Source organism: Pseudochaenichthys georgianus, chromosome 19 (assembly GCF_902827115.2).
Source record: "Pseudochaenichthys georgianus chromosome 19, fPseGeo1.2, whole genome shotgun sequence".
In the NCBI taxonomy this organism is placed as follows: Eukaryota; Metazoa; Chordata; class Actinopteri; order Perciformes; family Channichthyidae; genus Pseudochaenichthys; species Pseudochaenichthys georgianus.
Genome location: NC_047521.1, coordinates 12,998,034 through 13,020,570, shown reverse-complemented (window position 1 = coordinate 13,020,570; position 22,537 = coordinate 12,998,034). Strand labels below are relative to the sequence as shown.

The following is a 22,537-nucleotide window of genomic DNA, read 5'->3' as shown; positions in this document are numbered from 1 at the left end:
AGTTCCCAAATCCACGTAAACATTACCATTGTGGACGTAATAGAGAAGCAAACGAAACATATCTGAAAGTACAAGCCTGGACGGCAAAACTTTATACCCAGTATATTGCCATAAATAGGATGATGGATTATCAGTAAAAATGTCTACGTGACACAAAGACATTGGATTAACCTTGAGCGGCGTTTTTATTCCGTTGAACACAACTTTTGATCACAAATCAAAAAAGGTAAGACGTAATTATTGTAATATTTTTGAAACCGGATGTTGTTTACTTTCTCTTTTCTGGCTGATAGTTCCAGGAATTCAAGGTCGTACAGTGATGACATTACATGTGTGGAATCTGTGGAGTCTCAGCTTTAAATCGTATATATCTTGTTTGTGCAGTTAAGATAGTAATAAGGGCATTTCTTCCGTGAGTTCTGTGTAAAAAAGCGTTAGCATTAGTTAGCATTTTTTCGCTCAATGCTAATTCAAAGGCTTGGTATTACTCTTGTGTTTTTTTGTGGCCAAATGACTATCTGATCATTAATCCGTGCGGGGTGGCCCCAAGGGCCAAATTAAATGTGTCTCTTTCAGGATCTCCCAGCCAACTGTAAGCAGAGAGCAGTCATGGGATGTGTGTGTGTGTGTGTGTGTGTGTGTGTGTGTGTGTGTGTGTGTGTGTGTGTGTGTGTGTGTGTGTGTGTGTGTGTGTGTGTGTGTGTGTGTGTGTGTGTGTGTGTGTGTGTGTGTGTGTGTGTGTGTGTGTGTGTGTGTGTGTGTGTGTGTGTGTGTGTGTGTGTGTGTGTGTGTGTGTGTGTGTGTGTGTGTGTGTGTGTGTGTGTGTGTGTGTGTGTGTGTGTGTGTGTGTGTGTGTGTGTAGCAATCCCCTCAGCTTAAACAGTTTTTCTTTGACTCCCGGGAGAATGCATAATACATTTGTGACTAAGTGCCTCAGTGATGAAATTAGATATTAATGAAATCAGTTTTTTATTAAACTGCTCGTGGGGTTTTTATTAGTTAGGAGGCGGAACGTAACTTTGAAACGCACAAATTGGTTGAAATTTCTTCTGTGAAATTGTCCCCTAAGGAGTGTTAGGTTGATTCAAGGTTAAACTGTTTGTAGCTAACTATTGATTTAATTCCAAATAATAAGGGGATTTATACTCTACTTCTTTTTCTCTTGTCTGTTTTCCACCTCTTGTTCCATCCTCTTTCTTTCTTTATCATTCTGTCTCTCAGGGTATTTATAGTTGTTTCAAGGGAGTAGAGGAACCTGGGCGTTCATCTGGTTTGGCCAAACCTGACCTAACCTCCAACTACGCTCAACAAAACATGCTTAAGATGCTTCGCACTGCCAAGGACCTGGTCTCCACTGCCAATGTTGAGACGTCTCTGGACCACGCCACCAAGACCATAGAGCATTTGAGTCGTCATGGCGGCAGCTTGCCTGTTCGTATTCCACAAGTCGCCACGGAGACTGTACCAGGAGGATTTGCCTATATTACGGAGAATCACTGCCCACTAACCCCACCTTTGACCGCTGTTACCTCTCTGAAACTCCAGAGGGGTGTGACCAGGCCAACGCCACTACGCTACACGCTCCCAACTCGCTCTTCTTCATGTCTGTATGACCGGCCACTTCCTGTGTCCAGCCTCAGTAGCCCCCATCTGGCTATGGGTGAACCACTCCCTCATCAGCACCCTCACCACTACCAGACCACAGGTAGACTCTATGTAGACCCCCATCCTCATTCACCCTTCATCCCCTACAATGATCTCCAACTACCTGACATCTACGCATCTCACCCGGTCTCCCCGCATCAAAACCAGCAAGTCCATGAGGGCTTCTCCAGACGGAAAAGAAGGTCTAAAAGTTTCCAGTGTGAGGATGCGAATGTAGAGGGGAGAAAATACAGGGACCAGGAAAAGAGCAACATAAGCTCCGTCTATCTGAGTGAGCTCAAAGCCAACCACCTACAAGAAAACCACATCTCCGCCCCCAGCGTTGACTGCATCTACTCAGAGGAGGTGAAGTGTCCGCGGGTAGAGAACTACGGCTCCTGGCCCCCGGAGGACATAGTGCTCAGAGGTAGACGAAGGCACCGCCGCCCCTCATTCCTTAAAGCAACGTGGGGCAGCGAGCAGATACGTCAGATGGAGGAATCCCTGTCATCCCTGTCCAGCCAATCACAGTCTGCCCTGCCGGACCTGTTCCCATGCATGCTTACTCAGACCGCACCTGCAAAGCCCTACAACCCTGCCCAACTTCGAAACAACCTGTGCCTCCCACGGAACCAGGCCTACCTCCACATAAGGGAGGACCATAGGAGGCCTAATGGGCGTAAGGGCCAGAGGCTGCGCTACTCCCACTCCGCCCACCTCCCGACATACGGAGAGGCAGTGCAACATGGCAGTGGTTTAGGGCGGGGGATGGTACGCAGAGCCACCAGCTTGCTTAGCAGACAATATGCCCACTACCTGAACTCATACCCTGGACTACCGCTCTACCATGGCCCCCTAGACCTGCAGCACCACAGCCAGGCCTCCAGCAGCCCTGTGTGCCAGCTGCTGGCTTGTGGTGGTGGGAGATGTGGAAGCCAGCGGGCTCTGCTGTACCAGGACAATCTATACGGAGCCTATGGCATCTATCAGGGATCCCAGACTGGATCAGAGGCCCTAGCAGGTCAGCGAGCAGGGGGTCAGCCTTCGGGGAGCCCCTGCGTACTTCGTCCCTGGCGGCGGGTTTCCAGTCTTGAGTCTGAGGTCTAATGGGAAACCAAAAGAACCTTAGAAGATGGATACTGTGCAATATTAGAGAACAGGACTCTTAAAGATGGCCACTGTTGAGAGGGGGAAGTGCTAAGATATATGAAAAGTGGAAAAGTTATAACTTGAAGTAATTGTTGATTTTTTTTGTATGTGACTTTGTGTGGTAAAGAATAGCAGTTTGGCTCAGCAGATTTTACAGATGTTTAGGACTTTTTTGATGTATACTACAATAAGATAAGAAAACTGCACAGTACCAATTTAACCTTGAGACAGTTGTGTAAAGCTGTGGGTGGGCAGGTTTTACGTACTTGCTACTTTCCTACAATGCTTGTGTTTTCTGTGCTTCAATGTGCACTAAGATTTACAACAGTCCAGGGTGTTGGCGCATGGTTAATCTATAACCAGAGTTTTCATGCCATGTGTATGTTGTACATATTTTATTGTGGGTGGTTGGGATTCAGTCTTGGTTGTTAAGTAGATTAACTGTTTACAACAAGGGTGAAATAGTGAAGGGAATAAGGGATTGTGATTATGAATACCGCCACCAAAAACAAGCAGCCACTGTAGCAAAACATTCTGTAGATAAACATGTGAAGAGTTTAATTCCAAAATAACACATTAAGGAAACAAAAACTTGAGCTAAACCCTTCTTCAAGTCGTCATATATAGGGAATAATGACAGGTAGCAGTGGCTTTGTGAAAGCAGTCCATATGAACACCATCTGTAAAATGGGTAAGGTATTGGGAAAGCACTGACCAACACTTTGTGTGTTAAACCATGGATTTGTGTTCCTCACTGAATTTCAGTAGGAGGCTGCAGTACAGCACAACATCGCAAAGGGCCTCACAATAAAAATAAATCATTTAAATAATATATCAATATAGAGAAGTCTTATGTGAGACTGGTTAGTGTCATATTCATGTATTCTACATATGATAGGAATTTATTGTCACTCTTTAAACATTTCTAATCACATTTTAGCTCAATTTTCATTTTTGTAAGGTTATTGCCGATTTACTTTAATATTTGTCATCACTGTATTAACTCTATCAGTTGGCCTATATTACGATTTTCATCTTTTTCTCATTAACACTCTTTTATATTCCCATGTCAAACCTCTTCTCCCCAACCCCTCTTACTTTTAAATGATCAGATTTGAATGAGGTAATGAAAGCTATTCTAGTATCTATATTACCTAGCTCCCTCACCCTGTAATGAATCACTTAGACCAATTAAAGAGCCTTTTTGGATGAACATGCACATGTGCCTCTTCTTTGTGGAGCCTTTATCTTTTGGTCTATACCTACTTTGTAGAGATACATATTACTTTAAGGAAACTCATAGTCTTAAAGCAACAGTCTGACGCTTTGGGAAAAACATATTTACTTTTTAGATGGGAACAATTGTTACCACTCCAATGTCTGTGTTGTAATTTTGAAGCTACAGCCAGTTAACTGATTTAAGTATTTGTGTGGGACTTTTGTATTAAACACACTTGATACACTGTTAATGTGCTAGAAGGTGAATTTAAGGCAGAGGGAGCCTAACTGTTTCCCCCTTGTTTACAGTCTTTATGCTAAGCTAAGCTAACCCTAACGATCTTTTGTCTGCAGCTTTTTATTTAACACACAGTTGTGTGGGGTATGGATCTTCTTGGATTGAAGAGATGGAAAGGAAATCATAAAGTGGCACAGTACTTGAAAATGATGGTCTGGACGATGATCAAAGCCCTCTTCTCCAGTCTCGTCATATGGAGGTCAGTCATCTGCTGCAGCATCCTGGAGGAATATGCTTCTGGGGTTTGGTTCACATGTCAGCTGGCAACTGACAGAAAAAAGAGATTGCACCAAGTGGTGAAAGTGTTATTCTTTTACTTGAAATCTTTTGAACTTTTAACAAGATTTCTGTCAGGCTTGTTGAACCTGACAGAGCAGCAGTGAGGACGTATCTTTAAACGTCCGTCAGCGCTCGCCTGAAGCAAGTTTAAGGAAAGATAAGCTACTATTCCAAGGTGACCTGTTGCCATGGCAATTACTCTCAATCTCTGTATGCTGTTGTCATGACGAGATAAGACTCCATTCAATAGGCCAGATGAGTAATGTTGGACAGTCCAAATATTGAGCGCTTAGATTTTTCCATTACTCTGCTTTGTTACTGGAGCATTGCCTTAGATTGGATCATAATATTATTTAATCCTCTGCTGCTACTGATCCTATATTTTATTTTAGTTCAAGGTAATTGGACTTCTTTTCATCCCTGAAGAGCAGAAAGGGGCTCAGCATGTCTTGGTTATCAAGACATAATTGTTGGCCCAACATACAGCCCAGATATACCCTGCCTGGAACAGGTGGATTTTGTATATTTTTGTGGATGGTAGGAAGGAATGTATGGTAAAAAAGGGACGGTCTTAGTCTACCCTACAAAGCACATTTGTATCGAATAAAATGGGTCAACACTATTGACATCTTCTGCTTTTAGTGGTGAGAAACATAGACTGAACTGTTATACAAATGAAACAATTCTGAATATGTTTAAACCTGCTATTTATAGAGGTAATATTAAATATAACAAACTCCTCTAACATTTTAACAGGGTAAAGGAAAGTCACATAACACCCAACTTCATATTTAAACTGATTGGTCTTTTAAAATAACCACACACTCATACTCAAAGTTGAAATGAATGCACTGTATATCAAGAGCTAAAGGTAAAGACAAAATGAGACCCTATTTATAAATAACTTACCTACAGAAATAATGACTTGGTTTATTGTGAGCTCCCTTGAGCACTTCTGTAAGTACAACCACAACCATACCCTGTATGCACACAGTATTTACACAGGCTATAATATGAAGCAGTACGAAATGATGACAGTCGAGGTTGAAGGCATTCTGCATCTTTAATATGTATGTTTCATTGTCATGATGACAAGAAAAGAAAATATTTCCATGTGGCACCTGGAAGAGGATGCATTCATGAACTGTGGTTTCCCCCTCTATTACATACTAATCATCCTGTGGAGCTTATCCCTGCTGCTCCAGGTTAGAAGAGGAAGTCATTCAGTTGTACAGCCATTGGACTGGAACCACTGTCTACAGCTGGGTCTTTATGTCCAGCTGTCACATGTACATCTATAATATGTCTGTGTTTTCAATTCATGAATATTCCTATATGATTGATAAATCCTGCTATTCCAGCCATACATGAGGCAACCGTCGACGTTGTCAAGACTGACATATCTTAAAAGTCCCATATTAAAGTGTTTTTCATCAATATATTATATTTCTCAGATATATACAAACATGTCTCTGACGTGTTTGGCTCGAAATACCAAACAGATCATGCATCGAAGCATGCCATAAACCCCTCTGTTTCAGCTCTGTTTCAAAAGTGCTGATTCTCTGTCTTTTACTTTAGATGAAAATAAGGAGCCACTCCCCACGCCCCTCTGAGAGATATTTGGTTAAGAAAACACAATGGTGCTCTAAGAGATTCAGGTGATAAGATGGGGGGGTTATTGGCTAATGGTTACAGAAGCCAAAAAATTGTTATGACATCATAAAGTGTATCAAGGGTTTTTATATAAATGGATCAGGACAAAAAGTGAGGGAATATTTTTTCCCGAAACGTTCAGAATCTCTTTACACAAAGGGGACACATGTTTATGTATAAAAGACGTGAAAAAGTGGATTTTGCATAATAGGTGACTTTTAAGGTATTACTGCCATTCATTGTCCCCAAAAAACATGAATGAAGTTCCTTTCACACATGCAGTCTATCCCTAAAATGTGCAGAGACATTTCCAACATAGTGTCACAAGTGAATGGGAGAAGAAGATATTAAAGTAAACTGTACATAAATATCCAACCACAAGACATAGTTACATTTCAGGGAGATGGCTTAACAGAAGTTTTGTGAATAAAAGCAGTTACAGTACATCGCAGGGACAACAAGTGAAGTGTTATGCTCGTGCAACAAGACTATGCTGATGACATATTTGATATTTTCCGAACTTTGTGACAAACCAAGATCTGAGTTTTTCAATATACGATACTATTATGTGTTTTCTTTTGTTATGTGATATTTTTGACATTCTACATGAATTTCAGCAGATTATACTATACATATTTTCTAACGATTTCAAAATACTATAAATGTCCTTATATTTGATATTTTGATATACTATACTCTGTTATTTTTTAATGATATTTTATTGTATTGTGTCTTTTTAAAAAAAAAAATCAGGATTAAATCCTATGTTACTTGTTATATGTATACATATTTTATACATAATATAGTTTTGCTCCTGATATTTTTGACATACTATTTTTTCACTGAAATGTTCAACCTATACAATGTCAATTGTTCTGATGTTTTACACATACAATACCATGTTGTTAATATTTTCACGTTTTTGGACATAATATACCATGCTGTTTTTTCCTAATCTTCTGACAAATGTTTTTATTTTGGATATTTTTCTACACATTATACATTGACATTTTTTTCTCATATTTGGTGCAAATATGTTTGCCCCCAGTGGCCTCCGCCAGGGAGTGTGAGTTCAAGTCCCATCTGGGGTGATTGCTTTGTATAACTGAGATGCAGGGGTTTGATACGTTTGTCCTAGTCAGAGGTTTGAATTCACACCCTTCAGTAAAATGTACCTTGTGCAAGAGGACACGTTCTCCCATAGGATTGCTATGTTTGACATGAATCATTCCATAAATAGAATTGCTATATTTGGCATGAATTATTCCATACTGTTTCTCCTAAAATGTTCACGAATGTAGCTTTTATTTTGGAAATGTCTCTATACAGTATACATAGTGTTTTTTTTCACGAATTTGGTCCAAATATTTTTGGCCCAATGGACAAGGCATTGGCCTCCTAAGCCAGGGATTGTGGGTTCGAGTCCCATCTGGGGTGATTGCTTTGTATAACTGTGATGAAGGGTTTAAACTTTAATGCATGGGCATCACAGTCATTATATGAGGGTGGGACAAGTCCCCCCCACTTTTTGAAATGATTAGTATCGACCTCCCCACTTTTACCATGTGGAAAGTCCGTGAATCGGTCTATCCACTCGCAGCACTTTGTAGAGCGCTGTGTCAGTGCTTCACTATCAAATCCATTCCGCTTGAGAGAATGCCCAAATCAATGAAACTCATGTTTTCGCTGCTACTTTGTACCAAGGCAGATTCTCACATAGCGTGCGCATGTTCAAGGAGTGTTGTCATAGTTGGACAGCTCAGACCTGTTGTATGAAGCGATGCCGGTAGCAGAGGTAAGGCACACACACCAAATGTTCAGGAAATGGTTAATACAGCAAAAATCAAAGCTGACGATCTCTTGGTTTGATATGTTTTCTCCCCCAGACAACATGGACATAAGAAAAAATATGTCAAAGAAGAGGAAAGTAAGTCATCAGCTGGTAGCAGTTAATCAGTTAACAGTGATGGCGGCGGCAGCAAAAGCGTCTCACTTCTGGAGAGGAGTTTCGTCTTTAGGTCATGATAAAGAGATACAAATACTGAATAGTTTAGATGAGAAAAGGCATCGAAATGCCAGGTTACTAATGTAAGCATTGGGTTGAGAGCAGTGGCGGCTGGTGGAAAATATTTTTGGTGGGGCTGTTGATATAGTGAGTAAACATTTTTTTTTTGGGAGAAATGACCCCTTAAATTAGGACTTCTGGTGATGTAATGGCGCGTTTCCAGTGCAGCGCGGAGCTCGCTTTAATGCTGCGTTCAGACCGGACGCCATGCGAATATTCGCTTCGCTCTAACGGCCCCTACACACGGCGGCGTGCGTTTCTGCTTGGCAGTGGGCGTGTCTTGAGCTTGGGGAGTCAACGTGAGCAACACGACCAACAACCAATCACATGAATGTCCCGCCCCGGACATACAAAGCAAAGCATTCATGCTACATCCATGCTGGCTAAATATACTGTCTATGCTTGCTAGCTGTCCATTCAAACGAAGTACACTGGATATAAACTCCCCAAACAAGCGAAAACCTACCAGTTTCCCCCACTGTCTCTGCCACCTCCCCCCATGCCTGGCTCCTCCGGTTTGTATCCCTGTATGTAAAGAGGGACTGGTCATAGAGTACCGGGTGATTCCCCACCGCCACGATAATTTTCTCCTCCATTTTTTGACATATGGGAAATAACTGCGGTCTGGCTCTCCCAACATATACGCGGTTTGATTGGCTAGTGCTTGTACTGTCAGATTTTCATACGAGGGATTTGATTGGATTTGATTTGTACGGCCCGCCCATGACGCCGGGTCTGGCAGCGGTCGGTAAATGCCGCAGAAACACATTAATAAACAATGAACCACGGCACTCTGGAGAAAAGCATAAGGTTGGAGAAGTCGTTATTTAATTTAATCTGGCTTCGTGTGATTAAAAGCAACACGATCATGAAGAGAATTAAATTAACATATTATAGCAGGAAAGTTTAATACAGTGTAATTTTTGGTATATTCATTTTAATGTCCCCTGATATATAAGAAGTGTGTTTTTATATATGCATGTGTGTACTTAATTACTTTGTATTTAATAATAGCAGTTTATATGAACAAGAAGCTGGAGAGATGAGAAGTGAAAACTTCCCTGTCAGGAGAAGGGGACAGAGAGGATATACCCTTAGACATATGCTATAGGCAGCAGAGAGAAGGGTGTGTGTGTTGCAGTAAGCCATGGTCTGTATAATAACTGCTCAATTATACTGGTGCTTGTGTTTTTATTGATTTCTTTCTGTTTCATTATTTCATGTTGTGAGTACTAAAGTTCCACAACATTGTGCAGTAGTTGGCTTAAATGTGTTTAAATTACTTATGTGAAATAAGGAGCAGGTTGGCATGACAGGAGACTAAAGATGTGGGGAGAGGATACATTCTTCTCTAAACACAGAATGCCAAGTAGCTAGAACAATACATGTCTAAAATATATGTGTGTGTTTAATTACTTTGTATCAATAATAATAGGGAGTTGGAAATATGAGGAGTAAAACTATTATTTAGAGTAAGATGTGAGCAGGAGAATGCCCTTATTTGAAGATAGCTCAGATCTCTGAAATGAGTGTGCGTTCTCTGTATATGTTATGTAGGGTTCGTGCAGGACACCCAATGTGTCTGTGTTACCTTAAAGGAGACCTATCATGCTATATTTAAATGATATAGTGTATGACCATACCTATATAAGGTATATTTATACATTTTATTTTTCAAAATACCAAACAGATCATTTTTTAGCCATGCCTCGTTTCGCTCATTTTCGCTCTATTCCAAGCCTGTCTTTGAAAATTCTGAGCAGCAGCTGACCACGCCCCCCTGCAGAAGAGCAGGCATGAGCCGGCGAGAGTCACGTTACCATGCTTGCTGTGATTACGAGTGTGGAATAAACACGTCATCTCAGAGCAATGCATGTGTTCAAGCATATTATCAATTTGATCCAGAAACTGACCCTGAAGCAGCGGAGGTTTTGGTGGAGGTCCAAAAATCTCGGTTGCAGCAGGACGTTTCTGAATGGTTAGCTGACAAGCTGTTGTCCCTATTTATTTTACTCTGTTACGATGCTTGCTCCTTATTCCGTTCATATTTTGGCTAATTAGCAAGAATGCAATGTGTACAGTTTGTAACGCAAAAACAGCGATATATATATATATATTTATAAAGGGAGACATTCATATTTTCAGCATATATACAATGGCCTCATTGCGTTTATTAATAGTTTACAGTCCTTTTCTTCCAACATCGTGCAACAACCGTTGGAAAGTTCAATAACTTAGGGTGATAAAAAGTATAACTCCAACAACACCTCAGTTGTCAGCAGCAATGTGTGTAGTTTCATGTGTTTTTAAAAGCTCAGTTATTGACTTCTTTGTGCAAATTGCGCCACGATGCCTTCTGAACCGGAGAATGTGTGCTGCATGGAGATACCACTGGTAACATTTTTGATAGCTTCACTAAGTTGTCTGTTTAGAGAATACATTTTTCACATGTCATTCAATATAGGTTTATCACACGAGGTGTCAAGACGGATGCAGTAACTTGAGGACTCTGTAACCTGTATGGTGGACCATCCTGGATTGGAGCCTGTGTGCCTAAATATGTTCTCCCTGCAGAATGCGTTGAATATTTACAGAGCTGAACATGGTGGACTACAGTTGAGGCAAATAGAGCAGTGAGTGGTTTGTTTGTTTTGACTGAAATTGTAAAACGAATGCTAATATTGTTCATGGAAATACATACTGGTGTATATGGCTTTATGCAATCTTTCATTCTGTCATTGTACATGTACTATTATATTATATACTACACAGCAATGGCATAACACACCCATGTGTACGACAAAAAAAGTCCACACACAACCTTATGCTTTTGAAATCAGAATATTCTTTACCCATCCAAACATGAATAATCACGACACATTGCTGGTGCTGGGGCTTCCTTGGACGCAGGATCAGAGTGGTGTTTCCGGCCTGCGTTGTCCTCAGGATACGCAGGGAGTTTCCTGATCCGTGAAATGTCGATGTTGAGTTCAGACAGCAGCCAAATTGAACCATGTAGCATACCCGGCGATGACCTCCTCCCTGTCAGGTCGCTCATAATGGTGCAGGGTCCACAAAGACTTGGTCGAAGATGAGGTCCATCAAGTTGGCCACGTAGCCTGTGCAATGTTAAAAAAAAAAGCACAACAAAAAATGTGGTTTAGATTAGTATATGCATGTAAAACAACTGAAAGTTCTTTCTAATTTTTTTATTTTATATTTGTAAATAGTTGTATAATAAATATTTTTAAACACTTACGGAATGTGGGGTCAGTCTTTACTGGTTTTGCTCTGCATTCTCCCTTCCTGGCCTTTGGGAACTGCAGTTTATACAGAGGGTTTCCAGTGGATGTAGTGGCTTGTGCACGCTCAGCGTTTTCATTGTAGTGCAGGACTGCCAGGTACAGTCTTTCATTTCCGCCATGATAATTTTTTTTTAAAATAATAGCAAAGGATGTACAAATTGTCACTAATTAGTAAGTATGTGAGGTGCTGGCCTGTAAAGAAGAACACATAGTTAGAACAAAATCATCTCAACTTAGTATTCAGGATGAGAAAATACTATTTGGATAAATATAGTCTGAAATCCCAAAAGATGGGGCTAAAACTCTCTATTTAGCAAAGGTCTTTGCTTAGCCTGTTCCAATCTAAGTTAGTTTTGAACCGTAACGTGCATGCTGTGTTTCTGACTCAATACAGGTGATGTGTTGGAGAGGGGCTGAGCTCAGTAGACTGACTGTAATGAGTGCTAGCCACTAATTAGCCTGTTGCTAGAGGTAAGGCCTTGTCAACAACAACAGACCAACGGGGCTTTAGCTCAGTTTTACTCGTGGTGTGTGTGTCCCCTCGCATACATACACACAGTGTTGTATCCTAACACACCCCCATTTATATTCATGTGCGCAAACAAGTAAACACACAACAGCTTTTACATATAACGCTGCAAAAAACGGCATGTCTCATTAGCGTAGCGTAGCTTAGCTTACAGATCGATGATATCTGATCGTTCTTACAGACTACAATCACAAAAGCTTTTACATATAACGCTTGGAAAAACGGCACTTACCTATAGAAGATTACGTTTGTTATTATAACTTACTCAATATGATTTTAGAGGATACAAAATACTAATAAATAGGAGAATAAATACTTGTGTTATCGGCTAGGGCGTGGCTTTACAGCCTTCACTCGCCTTTACGGCAGTATGTCTGAACATGTTAGCAAATGCCTGATAATTAAAATAAAAGACAAAGCAAAGACTGCGGAGCGTACAAAATAAAATAAAATGTTACAAAAATATATAATCACCTAACAGATTACTATTTGGGTTTGAGGTGACATTGATACGGCGAAGCTACATGCTACATATACAAGCTAGAGATAGCTTTATCAGGAAAAACACCGCTAAATAAAAATGTACAGCTTCAAAATTGGATGTGTCCTCACTGGCCTGGTCCCGGATGGTTGGTATTGATCCCGGGTTTAGCATTAGTTTGGAGGCATATCCGTGTTGGACTTGAGAGAAGTTCATAAACATGTCCGTGGTAAAATGTTTGGAACACACAAACAGAAATCTGCCGGGGTCTTCTGGCACATGTCCCTTGAAAATGAAGTCTAGCCACAGATTATTATCTTTTTCCACTGATGGCATTGCATGCAGTCCCCTGTCCCGAGTCTTGCAGCCAACAACAGCACAACGTTTAACTGGCTTAGACATCCTGGCAAGAGCAGGCAAAAACACAGATGTGACGGGTTGATTATTTAGCCTGCCGATAGCCTATATGCGAATGAGAGATTTGTGGTGGATAGGTGGAGAGTTGACAAATAAGCGGAGCACCTCTTTGTGACGTAGAAAAGTGTTGAAATCTGGATCCGTTTTTTTCAGATCCGTTGCAGCCCCTTTTTTAGAGATTTGGCAAAGGAGGAAAATAGAGAGGGTTGTGTTTTCTGACACTTGGTGAGTTCCCTGGAACACCGGGGACACATATTCATGTATAAAGGACGTACAAAGGTGCATTTCGCATGATAGGTCCCCTTTAAATGGTAAAAGAAGGAAAATGAGTGTGCGTGACACAACCTAAGGGGAAATGAGGGTGCATGACACATCCTAAGGAAAAATGAGTGTGTGTTCTCTATAGAGGCTGATATTCTACTATTTTACTGCTTGAGAGCAGAGGTAATGTTTTCCTCGTTATTATTGATATTAAAGTAGTACATATATTGTTTGTATTAGTCAACTATAACAAAAGTATGTGAAACTGTGTGTACATTGAACTAAGGGGAGAGGGGGCCACAGAGAGGGAAGTCTCTGCAAAATGTGTGGGTGTGTGAAAGTACACCCAATGCGTCTGTTTTACCTTAAATGGTAAAAGACTTTTGTTTCTGTGGGTCCTCTGCTGGCTCGTCGCTTGTATATCAACCAATGAATGGACTCTATGGGAGGAGAATCCGGCACACCTCCTCCCCGTTCTTTTTGCATATAAACCTGTTGTGTCTTTAGATCGCTCTCTCTTCTCCTGCTGTCAAGACCGGAATCTGAACAGCACGCGAACCAGGGCAGGAGTACTCCTTATTGTATTGTATTGCATTGTATTTGTACCTTTTATAATTAAAACAGATTATTGTTTAACTGGTATCCTGGTGTCTTCTGATTTCCTTCCTGTTTATGATTTTAAGCAGCTTGCCAAAACGACACGCGGAGCCGAGGTGGGTTGTAAAAACCTCTCAGCTACAACAATCATCGACCCGATGCAGTTCCTCGTTGTTGTGTGAGCGTGGTAACGCCGTTGGGGAGCAAATCAGCGGTGACGTCATGACGCAGCAGCGGCAGCACCAGTCGGTCTCTGGGCGGTGTGAACAGAGCGGGAGCAGAAAAGGGAAGCCGGAGCTGAACCAGAAAAGCTCTAGCTCGGAGCTAGAAAGGGAAAAACGCTGGTGTGAAAGCCGCATTTGTTGTTCAGATATATCACATATTTGTAACTAAATGATACATGAATTGAAACAAAACACAGTATAAACTGAGGAGTGACTCTCGTGAGTTTCATGTATTTTCTTCACTCCGCTGGGAAACGGCTCTCATGTCAAGAAGCATCAGATCAGTGCATGTGCTGCATCGTCAAATCAGTGAGCGATACACAGTAAGGGGGCGGGGCGAGTATCTGAGGATTTCATCGGAGGATGGTCTGGTGGTTCCTCCATTATCGCTCCTCCATTATCGTTCCTCGGTCCTCTGGCAGAAATAAGAGCAATGGGACGGTACTCAAGATGGCGCAACAAATCAACTTCCGGTGAGACCGTGAACCGAGGAGCGAGGAAATGAAAATAGTCGACCTGAGACGGGGCCATTGTGCAAGAGGATACATTCTCCAATAGGAACATCTATGTTAGCGCATGGATTATACCATAATGTTTCTCCTAAACCTTTCAGGAATGTAGCTTTTATTTCGGATATTTCTCTACACAGTATACGTCGTCGTTTTTTGTCATATTTGGTGCAAATATTTTTGCCCCGGTGCCTAATGGACAAGGCACTGGCCTCCTAAGCCAGGGATTATGGGTTCGAGTCCCATCTGGGGTGATTGCTTTGTGTAACTATGATGAAGGGTTTAATGCGTTTCAGCTTGTCAGTGGTTTGAACTCACACCCTTCATGAAAAGTGACCTTGTGCAAGATGACATGCTCTCCCATAGGCATGTCTGTTACCTCATTCACACCAACGCAACTCTGGTTCAAGCTCCGTGCTAGAGTTTTTCAGGTTCAGAACCGGTTCTTTGGTTTAGCTCCGGCTCTTTTCACACCGCCCAGAGTCCGACTGGTACTGCGTCATTGTTTGCGTCATACGTAACCGTTTGCGTGCCTGCTTCATAAAGCCAATCCGCGCGGAAACCCCTCACAGCTAACACCGACAACAACAACAATGGCCGATTGTGCTCCAGCTTCCCCTGTACCTCTTCGGAAGACCAGATTCCAAGTAGGTAGCTGGTCTGTTCAGTGGACCACTGCTGCTTGTTAAGTTTCTCCATCGTTGTGTACAAACTGAATACAACTTTGTGTTGTTGTTCAGGAGTTGATCCCGCCCCCCGCCTCGACGTAAGCGTGACGTATGTGGTACTTTTGCTCTAGCCGGACCATTTTTTGTTGCTTGAAACAAACCGTATTCCAGAGCTAAGAGGCTGCTCCGCTGCGGTGTGAACAGGAAAACCCCGTGCTTTTCAAGCTCCAGCTCCGAACCGGCCATGAAACACCGTTGGTGTGAATGAGGTATATGGTATTGCAGGGTTTTTTACCATGATATTTCTCCTAGACTTTTGACATATGTAGTTTTTATTTTAGATATCTTTCTACAAAGTATATATTGTCGTTTTTTCTCATATTTGGTTCAGATATTTTAGCCCCAGTGGCCTAATCATGGACAAGGCACTGGCCTCCTAGGCCAGGGATTGTGGGTTCGAGTCCCATCTGGAGTGATTGCGTTGTATAACTGTGATGAAGGGTTTAATGCTTTTCACCTTGTCATTGGTTTGAACTCACACCCTTCATGAAAAGTGACAATGTGCAAGATGACACGTTCTCCCATAGGTATGTTTATGGTATTTCATGGATTTTACCATGATGTTTCTCCTAAACCTTTCAGGATTGTAGCTTTTATTTTGGATATTTTTCTATACAGTATACATCGTAGTTTTTTCTCATATTTGGTTCATATATTTTTGCCCCAGTGGCCTAATGGATAAGGCACTGGCCTCCTAAGCCAGGGATTGTGGGTTTGAGTCCCATCTGGGGTGATTGCTTTGTATAACTGTGACGCAGGGGTTTAATAAGTGCCAGCTACTCAGAGGTTTTAAAGCACACCCCTCAGTAAAAGTGACATTTTGCAAGAGGATACATTCTCCCATAGGATTACTATATTTGGCATGAATTATTCCATAATGTTTCTCCTAAAGTGTTCATGAATGTGGCTTTTATTTTGGATATTTCTCTACACACATCGTCGTTTTTTCTCATATTTGGTACTAATATGTTTGACCCGGTGGCCTAATGGACAAGGCACTGGCCTCCTAATCCAGGGATTGTGGGTTCGAGTCCCATCTGGTGTGATTGCTTTGTATAACTGTGATGAAGGGTTTAATGCTTTTCACCTTGTCAGTGGTTTGAACTCACACCCTTCATGAAAAGTGACCATGTGCAAGATGACACGTTCTCCCATAGGCATGTCTATGGTATTGCAGGGTTTTTTACCATGATATTTCTCCTAGACTTTTGACATATGTAGTTTTTATTTTAGATATTTTTCTACACAGAATACATCGTCGTTTTTTCTCATATTTGGTTCAGATATTTTTGCCCCAGTGGCCCAATGGACAAGGCACTGGCCTCCTAAGCCAGGGATTGTGGGTTCGAGTCCCATCTGGGGTGATTGCTTTGTATAACTGTGATGCAGGAGTTTAGAAAGTTCCAGCTACTCAGAGGTTTTAAAGCACACCCTTCAGTGAAAGTGACCTTGTGCAAGAGGATACATTCTCCCATAGGATTACTATATTTGGCATGAATTATTCCATAATGTTTCTCCTAAAGTGTTCATGAATGTGGCTTTCATTTTGGATATTTCTCTACACAGAATACATCGTAGTTTTTTTTCCTCTTTGGTGCAAATGTTTTTGCCCCAGTGGCCTAATGGATAAGGCACTGGCCTCCGAAGCCAGGGATTGTGGGTTCGAGTCCCATCTGGGGTGATTGCTTTGTATAACTGTGATGCAGGGTTACCTGCATTTCACCTTGTCAGTAGTTTGAACTCACACCCTCCATGAAAAGTGGCCTTCTGCAAGATGACACGTTCTCCCATAGGCATGTCTATGGTAGTGCAGGGTTTTTTACCATGATATTTCTCCTAGACTTTTGACATATGTAGTTTTTATTTTAGATATTTTTCTACAAAGTATACATTGTCGTTTTTTCTCATCTTTGGTGCGGATATTTTTGCCCCAGTGGCCTAATGGACAAGGCACTGGCCTCCTAAGCCAGGGATTGTGGGTTCGAGTCCCATCTGGGGTGATTGCTTTGTATAACTGTGATGCAGGTGTTTAGAAAGTTCCAGCTACTCAGAGGTTTTAAAGCACACCCTTCAGTGAAAGTGACCTTGTGCAAGAGGATACATTCTCCCATAGGATTACTATATTTGGCATGAATTATTCCATAATGTTTCTCCTAAAGTGTTCATGAATATGGCTTTTATTTTGGATAATTCTCTACACAGAATACATCGTCGTTTTTTCTCATATTTGGTGCAAATGTTTTTGCCCCAGTGGCCTAATGGATAAGGCACTGGCCTCCTAAGCCAGGGATTGTGGGTTCGAGTCCCATCTGGGGTGATTGATTTGTATAACTCTGATGAAGGGTTACATGCATTTCACCTTGTCAGTAGTTTGAACTCACACCCTTCATGAACAGTGGCCTTCTGCAAGATGACACGTTCTCCCATAGGCATGTCTATGGTATTGCAGGGTTTTTTACCATGATAATTCTCCTAGACTTTTGACATATGTAGTTTTTATTTTAGATATTTTTTTACAAAGTATACATTGTCGTTTTTTCTTATCTTTGGTGCGGATATTTTTGCCCCAGTGGCCTAATGGACAAGGCACTGGTCTCCTAAGCCAGGGATTGTCGGTTCGAGTCCCATCTGGGGTGATTGCTTTGTATAACTGTGATGCAGGTGTTTAGAAAGTGCCAGCTACTCAGAGGTTTTAAAGCACACCCTTCAGTGAAAGTGACCTTGTGCAAGAGGATACATTCTCCCATAGGATTACTATATTTGGCATGAATTATTCCATAATGTTTCTCCTAAAGTGTTCATGAATATGGCTTTTATTTTGGATATTTCTCTACACAGAATACATCGTCGTTTTTTCTCATATTTGGTTCAGATATTTTTGCCCCAGTGGCCTAATGGACAAGGCACTGGCCTCCTAAGCCAGGGATTGTGGGTTCGAGTCCCATCTGGGGTGATTGCTTTGTATAACTCTGATGAAGGGTTACATGCATTTCACCTTGTCAGTAGTTTGAACTCACACCCTTCATGAAAAGTGGCCTTCTGCAAGATGACACGTTCTCCCATAGGCATGTCTATGGTATTGCAGGGTTTTTTACCATGATATTTCTCCTAGACTTTTGACATATGTAGTTTTTATTTTAGATATTTTTTCTACACAGAATACATCGTCATTTTTTGTCATATTTGGTGCAAATGTTTTTATTTTAGATATTTTTCTACACAGAATACATCGTCATTTTTTCAAATCAAATCAAATCAAGTTTATTTATAAAGCACATTTTAAAACAACTTTCGGTCGCGCCAAAGTGCTGTACATGAATAAAAAATATACGGAACATATTGCAATTTGTAGCATTTAAGTTAAAAACAACAAATATAAAGGCAGACACAGTTAAAATACAAAATGAAAAATGTCATGCTCTGCTCACTTTTAAAAGGCCAGAGAGAAAAAGTGTGTTTTTAGAGAGGATTTAAAAGCCCCTAGTGTCTGGGCCGACCTCACAGGTAAGGGCAGAGTGTTCCAGAGCCTGGGACCAGCTGCTGCGAAGGCTCGGTGCCCTCTAGTTTTTAGCCTGGTTTTCGGCACTACCAGCAGCATTTGGTCGGCAGACCTTAGAGCTCTGGCTGGGGTGTATCGCTGGATTAAGTCAGCTATATAAGCCGGAGCCAGCCCGTTTAGGGCCTTAAAAACAAATAAAAGGAGTTTAAAATCTATTCGGAACCGAACTGGAAGCCAGTGAAGTGAGGCCAGAATGGGGGTAATGTGGTCACGCCTTTTGTGGCCAGTCAGGAGACGTGCAGCTGCGTTCTGTACTAGCTGCAGGCGTTTTATGGATGCCTGATCCATGCCCACATACAAAGCGTTGCAGTAGTCCAGTCGCGATGTCACAAAAGCGTTAATTACCCTCTCTAAGTCTTTAAAAGATAAAAACGACTTGGTCTTAGCCAATAGTCGTAATTTAAAAAAGCAGGTTTTGACTACGCTGCTGACCTGTTTATCGAATTTAAAAGTGCTATTGAAGGTTACTCCAAGGTTCGTTACAGCGGGGAGGATGTTTTTACTCAGGGAGCCAAGAATGTCAACCTGGGAGGCCGGAGGTTGGGGTCCAAAAAAAATTACCCCGGTCTTGCTCTCGTTGAGGGTGAGGAAGTTTTGGCTCAGCCAGGATTTAATTTCAGCCAAGCAGTCCATCAATTGCTGTAAGGAGTTGGCATTAGCATTGAGAGGTAGATATATCTGAACGTCATCAGCGTAGCAGTGGAAGGGGATGTTGTGCTTGGAGAGAATTGCACCTAGGGGCAGTATATATAATAGAAAAAGGATGGGGCCCAGAATAGAACCTTGGGGAACCCCACAGGTAAGGGGGGCTTTTGCAGAGGAGAAGGCACCTAGCTGCACTGAAAGGCTACGGTCTGTTAGGTAGGACCTGAACCATGCCAGAGCAGAGCCTGTGATGCCTGCGGACTGTTCGAGCCGCGACAACAGAATGCTGTGGTCCACGGTATCGAAGGCCGCTGTCAGGTCCAACAGCACCAGGACAGCTGGGCTACCTGAGTCGGCGGCTAGGAGGAGATCACTAAAAACTCTTAAAAGGGCTGTTTCAGTGCTGTGCATTGGTTTGAAACCAGACTGAAACTTTTCATGGATGCCATGCGTGGTTAAGTAAGACTGCAGCTGGGCGTAGACTACTCGCTCCAGCGCTTTAGATAAAAACGGTAGCTGGGAGATGGGCCTAAAATTTGCAAGAATGGAGGGGTCGAGATTTTTCTTTTTTAGCAGTGGCTTGACCACAGCATGTTTGAAGGCAGCTGGGACACATCCTGAGCTGAGAGAGGTGTTCATAAGTAATAAAATACTTGCTCCAACTGAATCGAAAACGTCTCTGAGAAGGCGAGAGGGAATGCTGTCTGAGGTGCAGTTTGTCGGCCGCAGGTGCTTGACAACATCTGAGAGAGAAGAGAGGGATACAGGCTCAAAGTGGTCGAGGACAGCAGCGCACAGAAGAGGGGCAGAATCTGGGTTAGCACTAGTGTGGGCTAGCCTAAGAGCAGATACTTTTTCAATAAAAAATGACAGAAACTTATCACAGAGAGTAGTCGATGGTACAATTGGAGAAACATCACAGGGATTAATGATCGAGTTGAGGACATTAAAAAGAACCTGAGGTTTGTGGCTGTTCTTAGAGATTAACAGAGAAATGTGCTCTGTCTTGGCTGCTTTGACTGCCGTCTGGTAGTCAGAAAGGCAAGCACGTAGGATTTCCAAGGAGACATGGAGTCCATCCTTCTTCCACTTTCTCTCTGCACTTTCTCTCTGCACGCCTGCAAGCGCGATATTTTTCTACAAAGTATACATTGTCGTTTTTTGTCATATTTGGTGCAAATGTTTTTGCCCCAGTGGCCTAATGGACAAGGCACTGGCCTCCTAAGCCAGGGATTGTGGGTTCGAGTCCCATCAGGGGTGATTGCTTTGTATAACTGTGATGCAGGAGTTTAGAAAGTGCCAGCTACTCAGAGGTTTTAAAGCACACCCTTCAGTGAAAGTGACCTTGTGCAAGAGGATACATTCTCCCATAGGATTACTATATTTGGCATGAATTATTCCATAATGTTTCTCCTAAAGTGTTCATGAATATGGCTTTTATTTGGGATATTTCTCTACACAGAATACATCGTCGTTTTTTCTCATATTTGGTGCAAATGTTTTTGCCCCAGTGGCCTAATGGACTAGGCACTGGCCTTCTAAGCCAGGGATTGTGGGTTCGAGTCCCATCTGGGGTGATTGCTTTGTATAACTCTGATGAAGGGTTACATGCATTTCACCTTGTCATTAGTTTGAACTCACACCCTTCATGAAAAGTGGCCTTCTGCAAGATGACACGTTCTCCCATAGGCATGTCTATGGTATTGCAGGGTTTTTTACCATGATATTTCTCCTAGACTTTTGACATATGTAGTTTTTATTTTAGATATTTTTCTACAAATTATACATTGTCGTTTTTTCTCATCTTTGGTGCAGATATTTTTGCCCCAGTGGCCTAATGGACAAGGCACTGGCCTCCTAAGCCAGGGATTGTGGGTTCGAGTCCCATCTGGGGTGATTGCTTTGTATAACTGTGATGCAGGTGTTTAGAAAGTGCCAGCTACTCAGAGGTTTTAAAGCACACCCTTCAGTTAAAGTGACCTTGTGCAAGAGGATACATTCTCCCATCGGATTACTATATTTGGCATGAATTATTCCATAATGTTTCTCCTAAAGTGTTCATGAATATGGCTTTTATTTTGGATATTTCTCTACACAGAATACATCGTAGTTTTTTTTTCCTATTTGGTGCAAATGTTTTTGCCCCAGTGGCCTAATGGATAAGGCACTGGCCTCCTAAGCCAGGGATTGTGGGTTCGAGTCCCATCTGGGGTGATTGCTTTGTATAACTCTGATGAAGGGTTACCTGCATTTCACCTTGTCAGTAGTTCGAACTCACACCCTTCATGAAAAGTGGCCTTCTAAAAGATGACACGTTCTCCCATAGGCATGTCTATGGTATTTCAGGGTTTTTACCATGATGTTTCTTCTAAATCTAAACCTTTCAGGATTGTAGCTTTTATTTTGGATATTTCTCTACACAGAATACATCGTAGTTTTTTCTCATATTTGGTGCAAATGTTTTTGCCCCAGTGGCCTAATGTATAAGGCACTGGCCTCCTAAGCCAGGGATTGTGGGTTCGAGTCCCATCTGGGGTGATTGCTTTGTATAACTCTGATGAAGGGTTACCTGCATTTCACCTTGTCAGTAGTTTGAACTCACACCCTCCATGAAAAGTGGCCTTCTGCAAGATGACACGTTCTCCCATAGGCATGGTATTGCAGAGTTTTTTACAATGATATTTCTCCTAGAATTTTGACATATGTAGTTTTTATTTTAGATATTTTTCTACAAAGTATACATTGTCGTTTTTTCTCATCTTTGGTGCAGATATTTTTGCCCCAGTGGCCTAATGGACAAGGCACTGGCCTCCTAAGCCAGGGATTGTGGGTTCGAGTCCCATCTGGGGTGATTGCTTTGTATAACTGTGATGCAGGTGTTTAGAAAGTGCCAGCTACTCAGAGGTTTTAAAGCACACCCTTCAGTTAAAGTGACCTTGTGCAAGAGGATACATTCTCCCATCGGATTACTAT

The 22,537-nt window shown here is 41.9% G+C and overlaps 1 protein-coding gene and 12 non-coding genes across 19 annotated transcripts in view; all 13 read left to right on the top strand.

The window, feature by feature from the left end:
* LOC117465048 (glutamate receptor ionotropic, NMDA 2C-like) overlaps positions 1-4,010 on the top strand; it is a 93,537-nt gene extending 89,527 nt beyond the window's left edge. For all 7 annotated transcript variants that reach the window (XM_034107906.1, XM_071206778.1, XM_034107905.1 and 4 more), the window contains one exon: positions 1,222-4,010. In XM_034107906.1, the coding sequence (XP_033963797.1) occupies positions 1,222-2,751 (1,530 nt within the window). In that variant the 3' untranslated portion in view covers positions 2,752-4,010. The remainder of the gene's footprint in view (positions 1-1,221) is intronic.
* A 12,010-nt stretch (positions 4,011-16,020) lies between these two features.
* Positions 16,021-16,093, top strand: trnar-ccu (transfer RNA arginine (anticodon CCU)). The gene has a single exon. It is a non-coding gene; the product is annotated as a tRNA-Arg (tRNA).
* A 558-nt stretch (positions 16,094-16,651) lies between these two features.
* On the top strand, positions 16,652-16,724 carry trnar-ccu (transfer RNA arginine (anticodon CCU)). Its single transcript has one exon. It is a non-coding gene; the product is annotated as a tRNA-Arg (tRNA).
* Positions 16,725-16,968: 244 nt separating this feature from the next.
* trnar-ccg (transfer RNA arginine (anticodon CCG)) lies at positions 16,969-17,041 on the top strand. Its single transcript has one exon. It is a non-coding gene; the product is annotated as a tRNA-Arg (tRNA).
* A 246-nt stretch (positions 17,042-17,287) lies between these two features.
* Positions 17,288-17,360, top strand: trnar-ccu (transfer RNA arginine (anticodon CCU)). The gene has a single exon. It is a non-coding gene; the product is annotated as a tRNA-Arg (tRNA).
* Positions 17,361-17,604: 244 nt separating this feature from the next.
* trnar-ccu (transfer RNA arginine (anticodon CCU)) lies at positions 17,605-17,677 on the top strand. Its single transcript has one exon. It is a non-coding gene; the product is annotated as a tRNA-Arg (tRNA).
* Positions 17,678-18,240: 563 nt separating this feature from the next.
* Positions 18,241-18,313, top strand: trnar-ccu (transfer RNA arginine (anticodon CCU)). The gene has a single exon. It is a non-coding gene; the product is annotated as a tRNA-Arg (tRNA).
* Positions 18,314-20,751: 2,438 nt separating this feature from the next.
* On the top strand, positions 20,752-20,824 carry trnar-ccu (transfer RNA arginine (anticodon CCU)). The gene has a single exon. It is a non-coding gene; the product is annotated as a tRNA-Arg (tRNA).
* Positions 20,825-21,068: 244 nt separating this feature from the next.
* trnar-ucu (transfer RNA arginine (anticodon UCU)) lies at positions 21,069-21,141 on the top strand. Its single transcript has one exon. It is a non-coding gene; the product is annotated as a tRNA-Arg (tRNA).
* Positions 21,142-21,387: 246 nt separating this feature from the next.
* trnar-ccu (transfer RNA arginine (anticodon CCU)) lies at positions 21,388-21,460 on the top strand. Its single transcript has one exon. It is a non-coding gene; the product is annotated as a tRNA-Arg (tRNA).
* A 245-nt stretch (positions 21,461-21,705) lies between these two features.
* Positions 21,706-21,778, top strand: trnar-ccu (transfer RNA arginine (anticodon CCU)). Its single transcript has one exon. It is a non-coding gene; the product is annotated as a tRNA-Arg (tRNA).
* A 251-nt stretch (positions 21,779-22,029) lies between these two features.
* Positions 22,030-22,102, top strand: trnar-ccu (transfer RNA arginine (anticodon CCU)). The gene has a single exon. It is a non-coding gene; the product is annotated as a tRNA-Arg (tRNA).
* A 240-nt stretch (positions 22,103-22,342) lies between these two features.
* trnar-ccu (transfer RNA arginine (anticodon CCU)) lies at positions 22,343-22,415 on the top strand. The gene has a single exon. It is a non-coding gene; the product is annotated as a tRNA-Arg (tRNA).
* The last annotated feature ends 122 nt before the right edge of the window (positions 22,416-22,537 follow it).